The sequence below is a fragment of the Miniopterus schreibersii genome, assembly GCF_964146895.1.
Source record: "Miniopterus schreibersii genome assembly, chromosome: 2".
Lineage (NCBI taxonomy): Eukaryota > Metazoa > Chordata > Mammalia > Chiroptera > Miniopteridae > Miniopterus > Miniopterus schreibersii.
Genome location: NC_138102.1, coordinates 147,462,237 through 147,475,404, shown reverse-complemented (window position 1 = coordinate 147,475,404; position 13,168 = coordinate 147,462,237). Strand labels below are relative to the sequence as shown.

General features: G+C 39.8%; 1 protein-coding gene across 1 annotated transcript in view; it reads right to left on the bottom strand.

Annotated features, from left to right (window-relative positions):
• ADAMTS20 (ADAM metallopeptidase with thrombospondin type 1 motif 20) overlaps positions 1 to 13,168 on the bottom strand; it is a 160,217-nt gene that overhangs the window by 125,277 nt on the left and 21,772 nt on the right. Inside the window, exon 3 of the mRNA XM_081128121.1 lies at positions 10,903 to 11,065. Within this exon, the coding sequence (XP_080984247.1) occupies positions 10,903 to 11,065 (163 nt within the window). The remainder of the gene's footprint in view (positions 1 to 10,902; positions 11,066 to 13,168) is intronic.

The following is a 13,168-nucleotide window of genomic DNA, read 5'->3' as shown; positions in this document are numbered from 1 at the left end:
ATGAAATATTTCAATTAACTTTTACAAAATAAAGTTGTATTGACTATTGCTTCAATAGTTTTATTAAGTCCATTATTTTTGGATTTTGCAAAAGAAATAACCAAAGTTTGAAATTATTGATAGATTGAGGTCTTATTTCAAACAAGTATTTTATTTAATTTTATTTGATACTATACTCCAACGTTTACTATATCACCTTATTTAAATGAAGATTTTCACCACAACAGGATTAGTCCCCAACAAAGAAGGCCTAAAGATAATCATTTATAATATCTTAGTTTTATAACTTTTATTCACTCAAATATTCTTGAACCTATTCTGTATGAACCAGTCTGTATAACATTTAAGGTCACCAATGATCCCTAGTTTGCAAGATTCAGTAATCAGCTCCAAATCATGTTCTTTGAATTCTTAACACCACGTAGCCAATGAATTAGTCCTAACTTTCTGAAAATCCTTCCTCACTAGGCTTTGGGGCACACATTTCTCAGTTTTCTTACTATCTCCCTGGCCTCTACTTTTCAGTCTCCTACTTTTCTCTTCATCTTTCCAACCGCTAAACATTGGCATGTCCCATAGTTAATCCTTGGATATTTTTCTCTTCTGTATCTAGTCCATTCCCTGTAAGCAGCCTTCTATCTTTAAATATCTTTATATACTAACTCCTTGAGATAAATTATTATCTCAAGCCCAGATCCCCATACTGACCATCCAACTCATATATTCTATTGTCTTTTCTCCCTTTTGATTTCTAATTGGCACCTCAAACTCAAAATGCCTAAAATCTACTCCTGATACTCCTTCCTAAACTTGTGGTTCCCATGGATTTCCCCATCTCAGTAAATGACAACTCCATCTTTCCAGTTGCTCTGAGAAGGGAGAACCACCTTAGAATACTCTGTGACAACTCTTACTCTCAACCCTCAAACCCCACCCCCACCCACCCATCAGCTTGACCATCAAAAAGGACACAGTGACACAGTGCCAGGCCACTTCTCACTAACCTCATGGCTACCACCCTTATTCAAGGCCTCATCATTTCTCAGCCTGATTATTTCAGTATCCTCCTAACCCTCCTTGCTTATGCCCTAATTCTGCTAATCTTTTCTCCATCTAACCAAATGAGAGTGATCCCTTAAAATGTAAGCCGATCATGTCACTCCTCTGCTCAGAATCCTACAGTGGCTTCCAGTGTTAAGAGTTATAGTCCAAGTTGTTATTGTGACTTACGATGTCCTATGTGTTGAGGTGGATTTACCATGAACCTACAGCAGCTTAAAATTCTGGTCTCTCAGTTACAAAGTCTTGTTCCAAGGCTTTGGATAGAATCTTAGAAATTTTGTATTCATAATTTTTCTATTATTTTTCCTAACCCTGCCAATTTGTTTAATCTTTAGGCCCCACACCTGTATTCACCCCTAACTACATGATCTAGCCTCCCACTACCACTCTGCCTTCTCTCTTTCTCCCTCGCTTTACTTGTACTTGTACAGGCTGGTCATAGGGCATGTTCAGCGGGCCTGGAACCTCTGCAGCTCCAGTGAAGAGGTGCTCAAATATTTTATAAGTGGATAAACAAATCCGTGTCGGGGCAAGGTTGAGGACTCGTCCTTTGGAGTTACTAATGTGGAACAAGAACAACAGTCTCCTCTTAGCAGTCAGCTTTTCTCTTCACATATCCAGGGCCCAGCCCCCCCTCCCCCCAGGATATGAAGCGGGGTGACCTGTACACACGTCTTACCCTGCACTCTCGTTTGTGTCCCTTCTCCTCGCCCAAGGTGAGGGGGAAACAGAAAGGGCAAGCTTCTGATTTATTGACCCTATACCATAAATTTTCTCCTTCCAGCTGAAGGCTATGACTGACTTCATCAGGGCCAGTAGTGGATATACTAAGAAAGAGAGATCATTCAGAAATTTCTTCCATTTTCTTGTTACATGATCAGATTTTAAAAGTCACAACCTAAACATTACTTTGGCCTTTTTATTTGACCTCTCCCCACCGCCCAAATAAAAAACTAAGGGGTAGTCATGAGATAATCTCAATTTGCTAGAAGACATGTGAAATTATTAAAAACCACAGCAGTGGAAAACTGAGTTAACTAAAAATTCTAAACAGGTTTACACTAAGAATAACAGTACCGGTTTCTCTTTCTTTTACCAGAGTCTGTATCTTACTAATCTCTCAAGTTTTCTGTCCATTCTATCTCTCTCAAAACACAAAATTTAGCTGTTCATCTATTACTGTCAAAAACATCCCCTTCGTTCTGTACTTCTCAGTTGTTGGCATCTCCTTTTGCGGTGCTCAAAGGCACCTCCAACGTAATTTTTAAATATCAATATCATGAATGTACACCCCTTTGTTCGAGCATTTTCTCATTCATCTAACTTCTCACAACAGTTTCCGATTTTTCTTTGGGTACCTACCCCCATTCATTCTTAGCATATAGTGGGCAGGGCGGGGCTGGCTGATTATTGCTCTACCTCCAATTAACAGCAATTAGCAGAGGCCAAACGAAATAATACTCAGACCCTATACCAGAACCTTACTTTGAGCTACTTGGGGAGATGACTCCCAACACCCACTGGATTGGTGTCAAGTTAAGGCCTAAATCCTTTCACAGAGCTTAACAGAGACCTTTATAAGCTTGTTCCTGCTTACCTCTCAGCACTATATCATCTTGCCATCTCCTGGCATCCCATACTTTTTCTTAAGTACTTTTAGTTCCCTAAGCGGTTCACGCCCTGCCCCATCTCCAGGTGTTCGCACACACTGCTGCTTTCATCTGGAATACTTCTCACCCTCTCTCCTTTCCCTGTCCAACCCCTACTCATCTTTTGGGTCTCAGATAATGAGATTTTTTTTCTCAAATAAGCCTTCTCTGACTTGCATGTCTAAGGTGGTTTTCCTATGAGGCCCCAAATCATCTTCTGAACAAACGCTTGTCTGTGAACAGAAGAGTCATTTTGGCACTAACAACCCAACTGTTTACACAGAGCTATATTCGTAACAGTAGTTGCTGTAAAGATGTGAAGAATGAAAGGAAATGTTCCTTTTACTTTAAGGAACAAACACCAAATCTTTAAACTAATAGGAGAGATAGCAGAGGCATGTAACAAATTTAAAAACAATGCAAGATGGTGTAAATTATTTGGCCGGTGATTCCAAAGCCTGCACTCTTGATCTTATAAAATTATGAGCAGGTGCACTAACCACAGGAGAATGAAGAAGGTATTAAATATAAGACAATCAAATAGAAATTTTCTGTAATGCAAGAGTCTGTAACAAGGTACAATTGGTAAAAGAGCTTAAAACAAATGACTCCATTCACATTTTAATCTCTGAAGGTGAAGAGCGCCTGAAGTATTTAAATAAACTCATTTAGAGCAAAAGGTTGTGTTTTGTTTTGTTTTAAGTTGAGGAGACATGTCTCACTGTGGAAGGAAGAGATTAAGGAGAAATTAAGAAGAAATTTCTTAACGGAGCAGTGACTTAAGAGTATGAAACAAGCCAAAGGAAATGCAAGATGTTAGACAGATCAAAGCGGGACGAGCACTGTTACAAGAAAGGTTCCATGGAGATGTCGTCCATCCTGGCAGGGGAGGTTCACACTGCTGTCCGGTAAAAGCTCACAGGAACTTTACCAAGCTGCAAAGTGACTAAACCCCTGCGTATGAATTTCACAGCAGGAAGCGGACTAATATCAAGCAAAGATAGGAAAATTCTTAATGGAGGTAGAACAGAAAAACAGATGTACCATGTATTTCCAAGAAGGGCTAGTAGTCTCCTTTCTCCCTCAAAAGTAAGCTTGATAAATACATGAACCAGAACACGTTGACAGGGGCAGGGGGAAAAATTAGAATTCCTCTCAACAAATGAGCTCTAATTCCACAGACTGTGAGAGACAATCAGATGGGAACAAATATGAAAGTGGTGCTGTACCACTGTGTACAACACTGTGTTCAGACACAGCTTGTTCTTCAACTAGGGGTTGTAACTATGGTATGGCTTCTGCTCTACTTCCAGATTCATCACAGAGAAAATCTTTTTTTAAAACCTTGCTTTCAAAACTTAAAAAGAACGAATCATTATTTCTACCCACAAAACAGTCTCCGGTTTAATGATGTAGTATGAAAATATATAATCCTAGTATAAAGAAAGGAAGATTAAAGAAAAGAAAGTGTAATTCTTCAGAATAGACAGGTCATCCTCCTAGAAAGGAATGCTGTTACCACACCTAAAATGTAAGGCATTCAAGTTACCTTCCATGTTAATGTATTTTAGAAATGCACCCGATCGGATAAACGTGCTTCTGGTTGCTGCATTTTGGTTCCCTTCCTCCTTTGCCCATTTTAGATAACTCACCCAACGTGGGAATCACCAGCCTCATTAGAAATAAAACTAGGTAATAGAATCACAAGTAAAATAGGACTTCAAAGCTCTGGGACTTGCCACAGACAGAATGATAACACAAAGCAAGGATCATATACAGAAGATGGATTTTTCTCTTTGGGGTGCATTATTAAATACGTGTATATTTCACTACCATGGCAAACAGCACAACTGACAAAATAGGTCAGATAATAACACAACCCTGTATACATGGAACAAACAACTGTCACACCACCACTAGGTTTCTTCCCCTTACAGAAAACATCTGTAAGTTGAGGATGATTGTATCTCAGAGTTACTCTAAGGATCAACGAGATATGACTATGCAGAGTGCTTTGAAAAGTGTAGAGCTTTTCATAATGTATATGAGGTACTTCTAATACCATAGGATTCACAATCTTAAAATCTTCATGGGTCAGATTTCACAATTTAAGATTTTTCTTTGGTTTAGGACAAAAATTTAACCTAAGAACATTACTAATACAATAAGAGTAAAAATAGCTCCTTAAGAAAATAAACTACTCATGCACTTTAGATCACTGATTAACAAATAAAGCAAAAGGGTAGACCTGAGTAGTTGAGGCAAATTTGTTATTCAAATCTAAATCAGTCTCCTCTGGTTAACAGAGTAGGGTTTTTTCAAAAATTAACACATCTTAAGTTTCCACTATAGCAGGTGCTTAATTTAGATAGAAATTTCGGCACTAAAAGAAAAAAGGCTTCTTTTGGGTGGTATGGACAGAGAGGTAGGTGAAAGAGAGACAATGGCTTCGGATTAGATGTACTGACTCCAGGATGCCCCTTGGGACAACCAAGAAACATGAGCATCAGACAGTTGTAGACCTGAGATTTAATCTTAAAACAAGCTCAAGTTAAATCATTTAAAAAATATGTATCATTTAAATTAGTAGTTAAATTAGGGAAGTAGGAAAAATAAATCATGTAGACTATATAAAAAATGGTGGCCAAGAACACTTAAAAAATGCTTAGAAGGTGGGAAAACAGTAACAGGAACCAGAAAGAGAAATGGGACAAATAGTAAGAAAAGCAGCAAAGTTGGAAGCTAAGTATGTCAGAGAGGCCAAAAAAAAGAGAAAATTCCCCTAAAATGAAGTAACAGTAAGAGAGATTGCTTTTGGCGAGTAGGTCATAAGTGATCTTTGAAAGAGTTGTTTTAACAAAGGGTGGGCAGAAGGGTTAAATCTCTAGAGTCATGTCTATAATATATATATTTAGAAGCTGGAGCTGACTATTAAAATCACCATTAACAAGTTATTAGTTGAAAATATTGGCAATGGTCATGGCCATATTTACAATCCTCTGCCTCTAGATTAACCGATGTTTTAAGTGATAGGAACCTTAGAAATCATTAAGTAAGAGATTGCACATTGGTAGTTAACAAGCAAAATTCAGCTCTCAAACCTTTGTCCCTACATTTTTAACTTCTCTGTAAAATTCAAAAGATCTGGTAATACTGATCCCACATTCCCAATGTCCCTTTGGCCAGAAGCATACATATTCCATTGACCTCTGGCTACGTGGACATCGTAGTGACACCTCATTTCACTCATTTCTGGTAACTGCCTGGTTCCTATAGCTGTGAGGTATCTAAGTTAGAAACCCCTAAACTTGACATTTATATAGGAAACACTAATCCATTAACCATCCACTATCTAAGCTATATTAAGACAGAGAAGTTAAGGTCGCAAATCAGTTAGTAACAGAGCCTGCAGTGGAACTCTATTCCCCGACTCCTAGCTTAAGTGAACTGTGACCTCTGCTAACATTAAGACATCCGGATGCTGATTAAAACACCTTTAAAGAAAAGGGAAATGATCTGTATATAAGTATGATTTTATTAAAAAGACAGTTCTCAGTCCTGGCCAGTGCAGTTCAGTTGGTTGGAGTGTTGTCCAGTGCACCAAAGGGTTGCAGGTTTGATTCCCAGTCAGGGCACATACCCAGGTTGTGGGTTTGATTCCCGGTTGGGGAATGGGGCATGTACCAGAGGCAACAGATCAATGTTTCTCTCTCTCCCTCCCTTTCCCTCCTTTTCTCTCTAAAATCAATTAAAACAAAGACAAACATACCCTAGGGTGAGGACTGAAAAAAAAACAAAAAACAGTTCTCATGCATTCACAGAAATATCCAAATAGATTACTCACACACACACACAAAAATCTTTACCATCTCTAAGTTGAAGAAAAAGCTTTAAGGAAATTATCTTCAATTCACTTCTTTCTGTGCACTTTATTTTACATTTAAATCCTTTGTTGACAAGATAGCTGCTTCCTTTGAATCAGTCTCCTTCGGCTTCAGTCTTTTCTCATTCAAATCTGAATCTATCTTTAAAAAATAAAGCTGCCGGCTGGGTAAAATCCTAAGAAATCATCATAAGAAATCATATGATGTCTCTGCTTTAAAACTTCTTTGTTTCCCCAATGCCTATGGGGTAGCCTCCAAAATCCTTAAAGTCCTCTGAGGTCTGCCTCTTCGTGTCTTCGCGGCTCATCTTCCCCTGCTTCCCACACTCTTCCCCTGCTTCCCACACTCTTCCCCGTCAGGACTTTAAAGAGAAAAATACTATTCCTGCTCATCTATAGATCCGTCCTAGCCAACATTCACAGATTTTGCAATTGATTTGTCATCCATTAATCACAGGACCAAACTTCTTCCATGTCCAGCTTTGCTGGGCTCACTAAAATCATATCACGAACCCTCCAACCGCAAAACCCCATTATCTGTGTGTCACTTCTTGTCCAACAGGTGACACCCCATCGAACAACTTCCCACTGCTCTGGGAACACTGCCTTTTGCCCATGCTTTCCCCACACCCCTCTGGCCTCCTAACCAGCCCAGATACTGCCCCATGTGGCCCTGTGTGGGTGACATGTCCCCTTTTCTCAGAAACTGTAAGTAATAAATTCTTTCCAAAGCAGTTATCTCCATGTCTGTCACCTTACCATGCTTGATCAAAACAAATCCCAGGTGGATTTTTAATATAAGCCCTCCCTCTTCCTTTTGCTTAGAAAAGGCTTAAAAATCCTTCACCTTGCAGGTTAAGTGGTTTAAATTATCACCTCCCTAGTAAAACCCAGGGCAGTTTGTTACTCAGCCCCTTGAGCTACAGACCATATTGCTCCTAACATTAGCTAGGGCGGCCTTGACTCAGTTTTGTAAGATTTCTGTGTTTGTGGGTTTTTTTTAAACACCCACTGGGCTTCAAGGACCTGAATGAAAGAAAGATTTAGTTCACCCAGTATAATCCTTTACACATATTAGGGACTCAAAGACAATAAGAATAAGTTTTTTAAAAATTAGAGAAAGCACAGAAATTTTAAAGCTGGCCAACATAACCTCAAATGCACTGAGCAATATTTCATTTTCACTCACAGCAAGTCCTCATTTATTGCTCTACAAATGTTGTGCACTCCTACCCCATGACCCTGAGATGAGAGGGGCCGAGTGGCAATCGAAGAAATGGAGCAGGGCTCACCAGGTCCCCTGAGGAACCAGGCCAGCTCCGATTGTCTCCTGGACCATAAGCAATAGCAGAACTATACTTAACAGAATCTGGAGGTTTTTTTTTTTCATACCTGTCAGTCTTTTCAGGGCTTCCTTCCCCCTACGTTTTAATTTTGTTAGTGCGTGGGGAGGGGAGTTAGTTCATTTTTTAAGTTATGTGTGTGTTCTACCATTTCCACTGGATATTACTTAGAACATGTCTGATGTCTACCTGGGAGCCTGGCATCCTCAGCAGCTAGGTATGGCTACCAAATATAACTCGTATGACCTCAAAGCACATGGTGAAATCTGATGTTGAAAATAATTTAATCTAATTCATCAAAGCTGAAGCCACTATGAATTGCAACATTTTAGGACCACAGTAAATGAGAACCATCAGCCCTGGCTGGGTAGCTCAGTTGGTTAGAGTGTTGTCCTGATACTCAAAGTTGTAGTCAAGACACATGCAAGAAGCAACCAGCCCTAGCCAGGTTTCCTCAGTGGTTAAAGGGTTGGCCTGTGGACTGAAGGGCCTGGGGTTTGATTCCCGCCAAGGGCAAGTACCTTGGTTGCAGGCTCCATCCCCAGCTGGGATGGGGGCATGTGTAGGAGGCAGCCAATCAATGTCTCTCTCTCACATCAATGTTTCTCTCTCCCTCCTTCTCTCTCTCCCCCTTCTGATCTCTCTGAAAAATAATGGAAAAATATCCTCAGGTGAGAATTTAAAAAAAAGAAGCAACCAAATGAATATGAATAAGTGGAACAACAAATTGATGTTTCTCTCTCTCCCTTTCTCTCTCTCTAAAATAAATAAGAATTTTTTTAAAAACTTAAAACCATCAGTAGAAATTTATTTTCAATGACTTTTCCTTTTCCACTTAATCCCTTTGGTTCATGTGCTAAATCTTTAAACCTGCCTATCTGAAGAATTTTCCTGAAAGAAGGTTCACCTAAGGAATGTAAGATTCTACAAGTATTTCTGACCAACAACGTGTGAATTAGGAAAGAAAAAAAGCCTTTGATAATATTTTACTGAATACATTCAAAACACCTTATTTTTATGAAAATGATAATTAGCAGCTAATTACTTAGACCAGTAATTGATTGCCTTTTTTGGTGATTAAAAATATGCATGCCAATTGTACCAAAAAATGGAAGTAATTTAAGAACTGAAGAGAAGCATACTACCTTCAACATTTTAGTACATAAATGTTATGGAAAAATATATTGTGAACAAAAGAAAACTAAATCCCATAGCTTTCTGTTTGCTTTTTATTTGTAGTTTTTATAGTAAATCTTTAGTATAAAAAATTTTTAAACAAAAGAGCCTGGCTTCTCTTGAACCATTTTCCCTCTGATAATGAACAGTGCCTGTGAATGCTAAACCCTGCATATCATTAGGTGAAACATTTATGCATTCAGAGTGTCTACTTGGTGGTTTTCTTCTTAAGAAGCTAAACAGTTCATTAAACAAGCTGCTCCTGAATGGTAGATCAGCACAAGCATAAGCTGCCTTCTGTAGAACTCTATTGTGAAGCTGTGCCCATTTGTGTTTTCTTTGAAACCATAAAAATGAAACCCTTATGCTCATATTAAAAGCATAAGAAAGGCATCTATTATGTCAATAGATTTAAAACACGGCCTTAGACACAGTGAGAACCACTCCGAAATGGCACTCTTATAATAGCAAAGGTTAAGAAGTGCACTGCCAGGAAAACCTTCAAAGGCCTACATATCATTATATCCCAAAACAGATGGCATCTCACTACTTGGAACTATAGTTTATGGACACCTACAATCTCAAATAAATCCTTTCTAATCCCACTCTTTTGTCTAGATTTTGTACTTTGATGATAACTGCAGGTGCCGTTCTCCATTCTTCATAGAACGACACACAATGATATGGTGAAGACTCATGAACATATGTGGACACAACTCTTTTTTTTTTTTAAATATGTTTCGTCTTGTTTTTCATTGATTTCAGAGAGAGAGAGACAGAGGGAGAGAGGGAGACATAGAAACATCAATGATGAGAGCCATTGACTGGCTGCCTCCTGCACACCCCCTACTGGGGATGGAGCCCGCAACCCAGGCATGTGCCCTGACCGGGAATTGAACCTTGGTCTCTTGGATCATAGGTCGATGCTCAACCGCTGAGCCACGCCAGCCAGGCTGGACACAACTCTTAACATGACTTTTATGCAACATACAAGTATTTTACTAGCAACAGATTCACACTTTAAAAATATCTATGAATCCTAGGTTGTAATCTATTACAAATCTTCAATTTTAGAGGGAAAATGATGAAAACAGACCTCTCTCATATATTGCTGGAGTATCAAAAAAATTGATAAAAACCACTTTGCAAAACAATGGAGAATTACCCAGTATCTATGTGTATACTCTAGAGAAGCTCTCAAACACAGGAGATGGGGACAAGAATATTCATAGCAGCATTGTTTATAACAGTGAAAAACTGCAAACAACCCAAAAGTTCAACAGGAAAATGGGCATATGAACTGATATAATCAAATATTGTACAGCAATGAAAATGAATGAACTGCTGCTACATGCACCAGTGTAGATGAAGCTCAGTCACCAAGCAGAGGAAAATGGGTAAGTCACAGAAAACTATATACAACATTTCCCTTATATAAAGTAAAAAGCATGCAAAATTCAACATGTTGTTGTTACTTAGGTTCGGTTTTTTTAATTATCTAAAATTCTGCTGAGAAAAATTTAATCATACTAGTGTGACTAACATACTCAAGTAAAAACTTTCTATGGTTATTTGCTACAAATCTCATATACTGAATACTTTTTTGGATTTAAATTTAGTCTGCTATAACAAAATTGCATACAGACATTAGATGATTCGTAATGGGTCAAGAAAATTTGTTTAAAATATCATATATTTCAATATTTAAAGAAAATATGCAAATTCTAACCCATAAAAAGATTTAAATAGTATCATAATTTAACCCAAATACTTTTGCTTCATAGTTTACCTGAAACATCACAAGGCTTATGAGGATGCAGAAAATAGTTCCTCTTTAATTCCTGTCTGTATATAAGATGTGGCTTGTTATGGTCATCTTCATGTTCACTCCCATCTGCCTTCATTATAGGTTCTAAGAAATATTCGCCATCATGTGCTTTAAATGTTCCCATCTGAAAATTTAAAAAAATAAAAATCAACTTTCTTTTCATCACTAAGAGAAACTACACTATGCCGTAGGTTAAAATGAGCACCCAGAAGCAAGACAGCCAGGCGTCTGTTTGTTCACTGAATGTCATCAACTAAACATGAAGTTTCCCCTCCGCGCTCACCTTTCTCTCTCAGCTCTTATGTATAAGGTCATGAACACCGGACAGTATTTCAATTGGCAGAGCTGAGGTGACGGGCATTCCAGGCCTAAAGCATGGCACAGGCAAAAGCATCAAAATGGCAAAAAAAAAGTCTAGCACATTCTAGAAATTTTTTAAAAATCCCGTTTGGCTTGGTCTATGTAAGGTACTAGTGCGAGACAAGACATCAAAGGGAGGCTGGGGCCGGAAAACGAGAAGTTAAATGTGATGCTCACAGTTTAGAATTTGTAAGCAATGGGGAGCCCCTGAAGAGTTTTCACAAAAACCTGTCTTCGTAATTCCAGAATCCAATATCCAACTTACTGTTTGATAACTAGATAACTAGCAGCATGCACAACCTCATCGTGTCCAAAGCCAATCTCTTGATTTCTGGTTTGAACCCGCTGTTTCTGAGAAGCTCTCTATTTCAGCACACGGCACCGTTATTATTCAGCTTGCTCAGGCCAAAAGTCCGTGGAGATGAACGGAGGATGGCTGTTCCTTTCACAGGCCACATTCAACCCACTTGCAAATCCTGACTGCTCAACCTTCAGGGCACACCTGAGAGCCAGCCACTTCTCCCACGCCTGCCACCGCATCCGCCATCCCCTTCCTGACCTCAGCCCACAGCCCTCTACGGTCGGGTCTCTACAGGACAGTCCCAGTAACTTCTCTTAGGTCTCTATCATGTCACTCTGAAAATAAATAAATAAATAAAGCACACGAATCACTTTTCATGCCACGCAGAAAGATCCAAAGCTCCTGCAGCGGCCCACGGCGCCCTGCGGGGTTTGCCCGCCGTCCCACCCGTCCCTCCAAGCGCACCGACGGCCTGCAGCCCTGGCCTCTGCCTTCTCGCTGGCACCGTGGCTCGTTCCCGACTCCGCTGCCAGGGCCTGCGCGCTTCCTCAGGCCCGACAAGCATGCTCTCACCTCGACACCCTCGGGCCTGCTCAGCCGCCCGCCTCTCAAGGACTTCTCCCCGGCGGCTCTCGCCACACGTTTCATGTCTCTGCCCAACATTCCTCGCCCTGCATGAGACGGCGCCCAGCTTCCTGTCTCTGTCTTCCCCCAGTTGCTCATTTTTCTTCACAGCGCTTATCACTTCTGGGTATATTCGCATTTATGTTTATTTGCTCTTTGCCTTACACTAGCCACGAAAATATAAGCTCCAGGAGAGTAGGGCTTTGCCCGCATTCTTTTCTGCATGCCTCTCAGACCCGCCACGTACCAGATGGTGGATAACATAGGAAATTAATGAGCAGGCCTTGGCAAGTATGCTCAGTGGTTAGAGCCTCGGCCCACAGACCAAAGGGTCCCAGATGCAATTCTGGCCAAGGGCAGGTCCCTCGGTTGCAGGCTCGATCCCCAGCCCTGGTGGGGCGAGTGCAGGAGGCAACCAACCCACGTGTCTTGCTCACATCTACGTTCCCCTCTCTCTCCCATCTTCCCCTCCTCCTTCCACTCTCTCTGAAAAGCAATGGAAAAAATACCCTAGGGTGAAGATTAAAGAAAAATTAATGAGTAAGACTGTAGGGTAACATTGTGTGTGATATATGGTAGCAAAAAAACAACATAAAAAATACTAGCAGTTGTAAGACAGAAGAGAGGTAACAAAACTTGAATTATGATGACAGTGATGGGAGGACAGTTGGAACAAAAAAGTTACAAGATGCCAATGCCTGAGGAAAGCAGAGAAACAGTGAGAGAAAGAATTAATGATAAAGATAATTTTCTGGGAAAATATAATTTTCCAAAATAACTGAGAATGTTAAAAATTTTAACAAATTCCTTTTCTACCCAACAATAGAAAAGGTTATCAGAGTTATATCACAAAACCTCCTGGCCTTAATGATTTCAGAGAGAAATTCCATCAAACCTTGAAAGAGCAGATAATTCCACTGTTATTTCAACTGTCCTGAAATA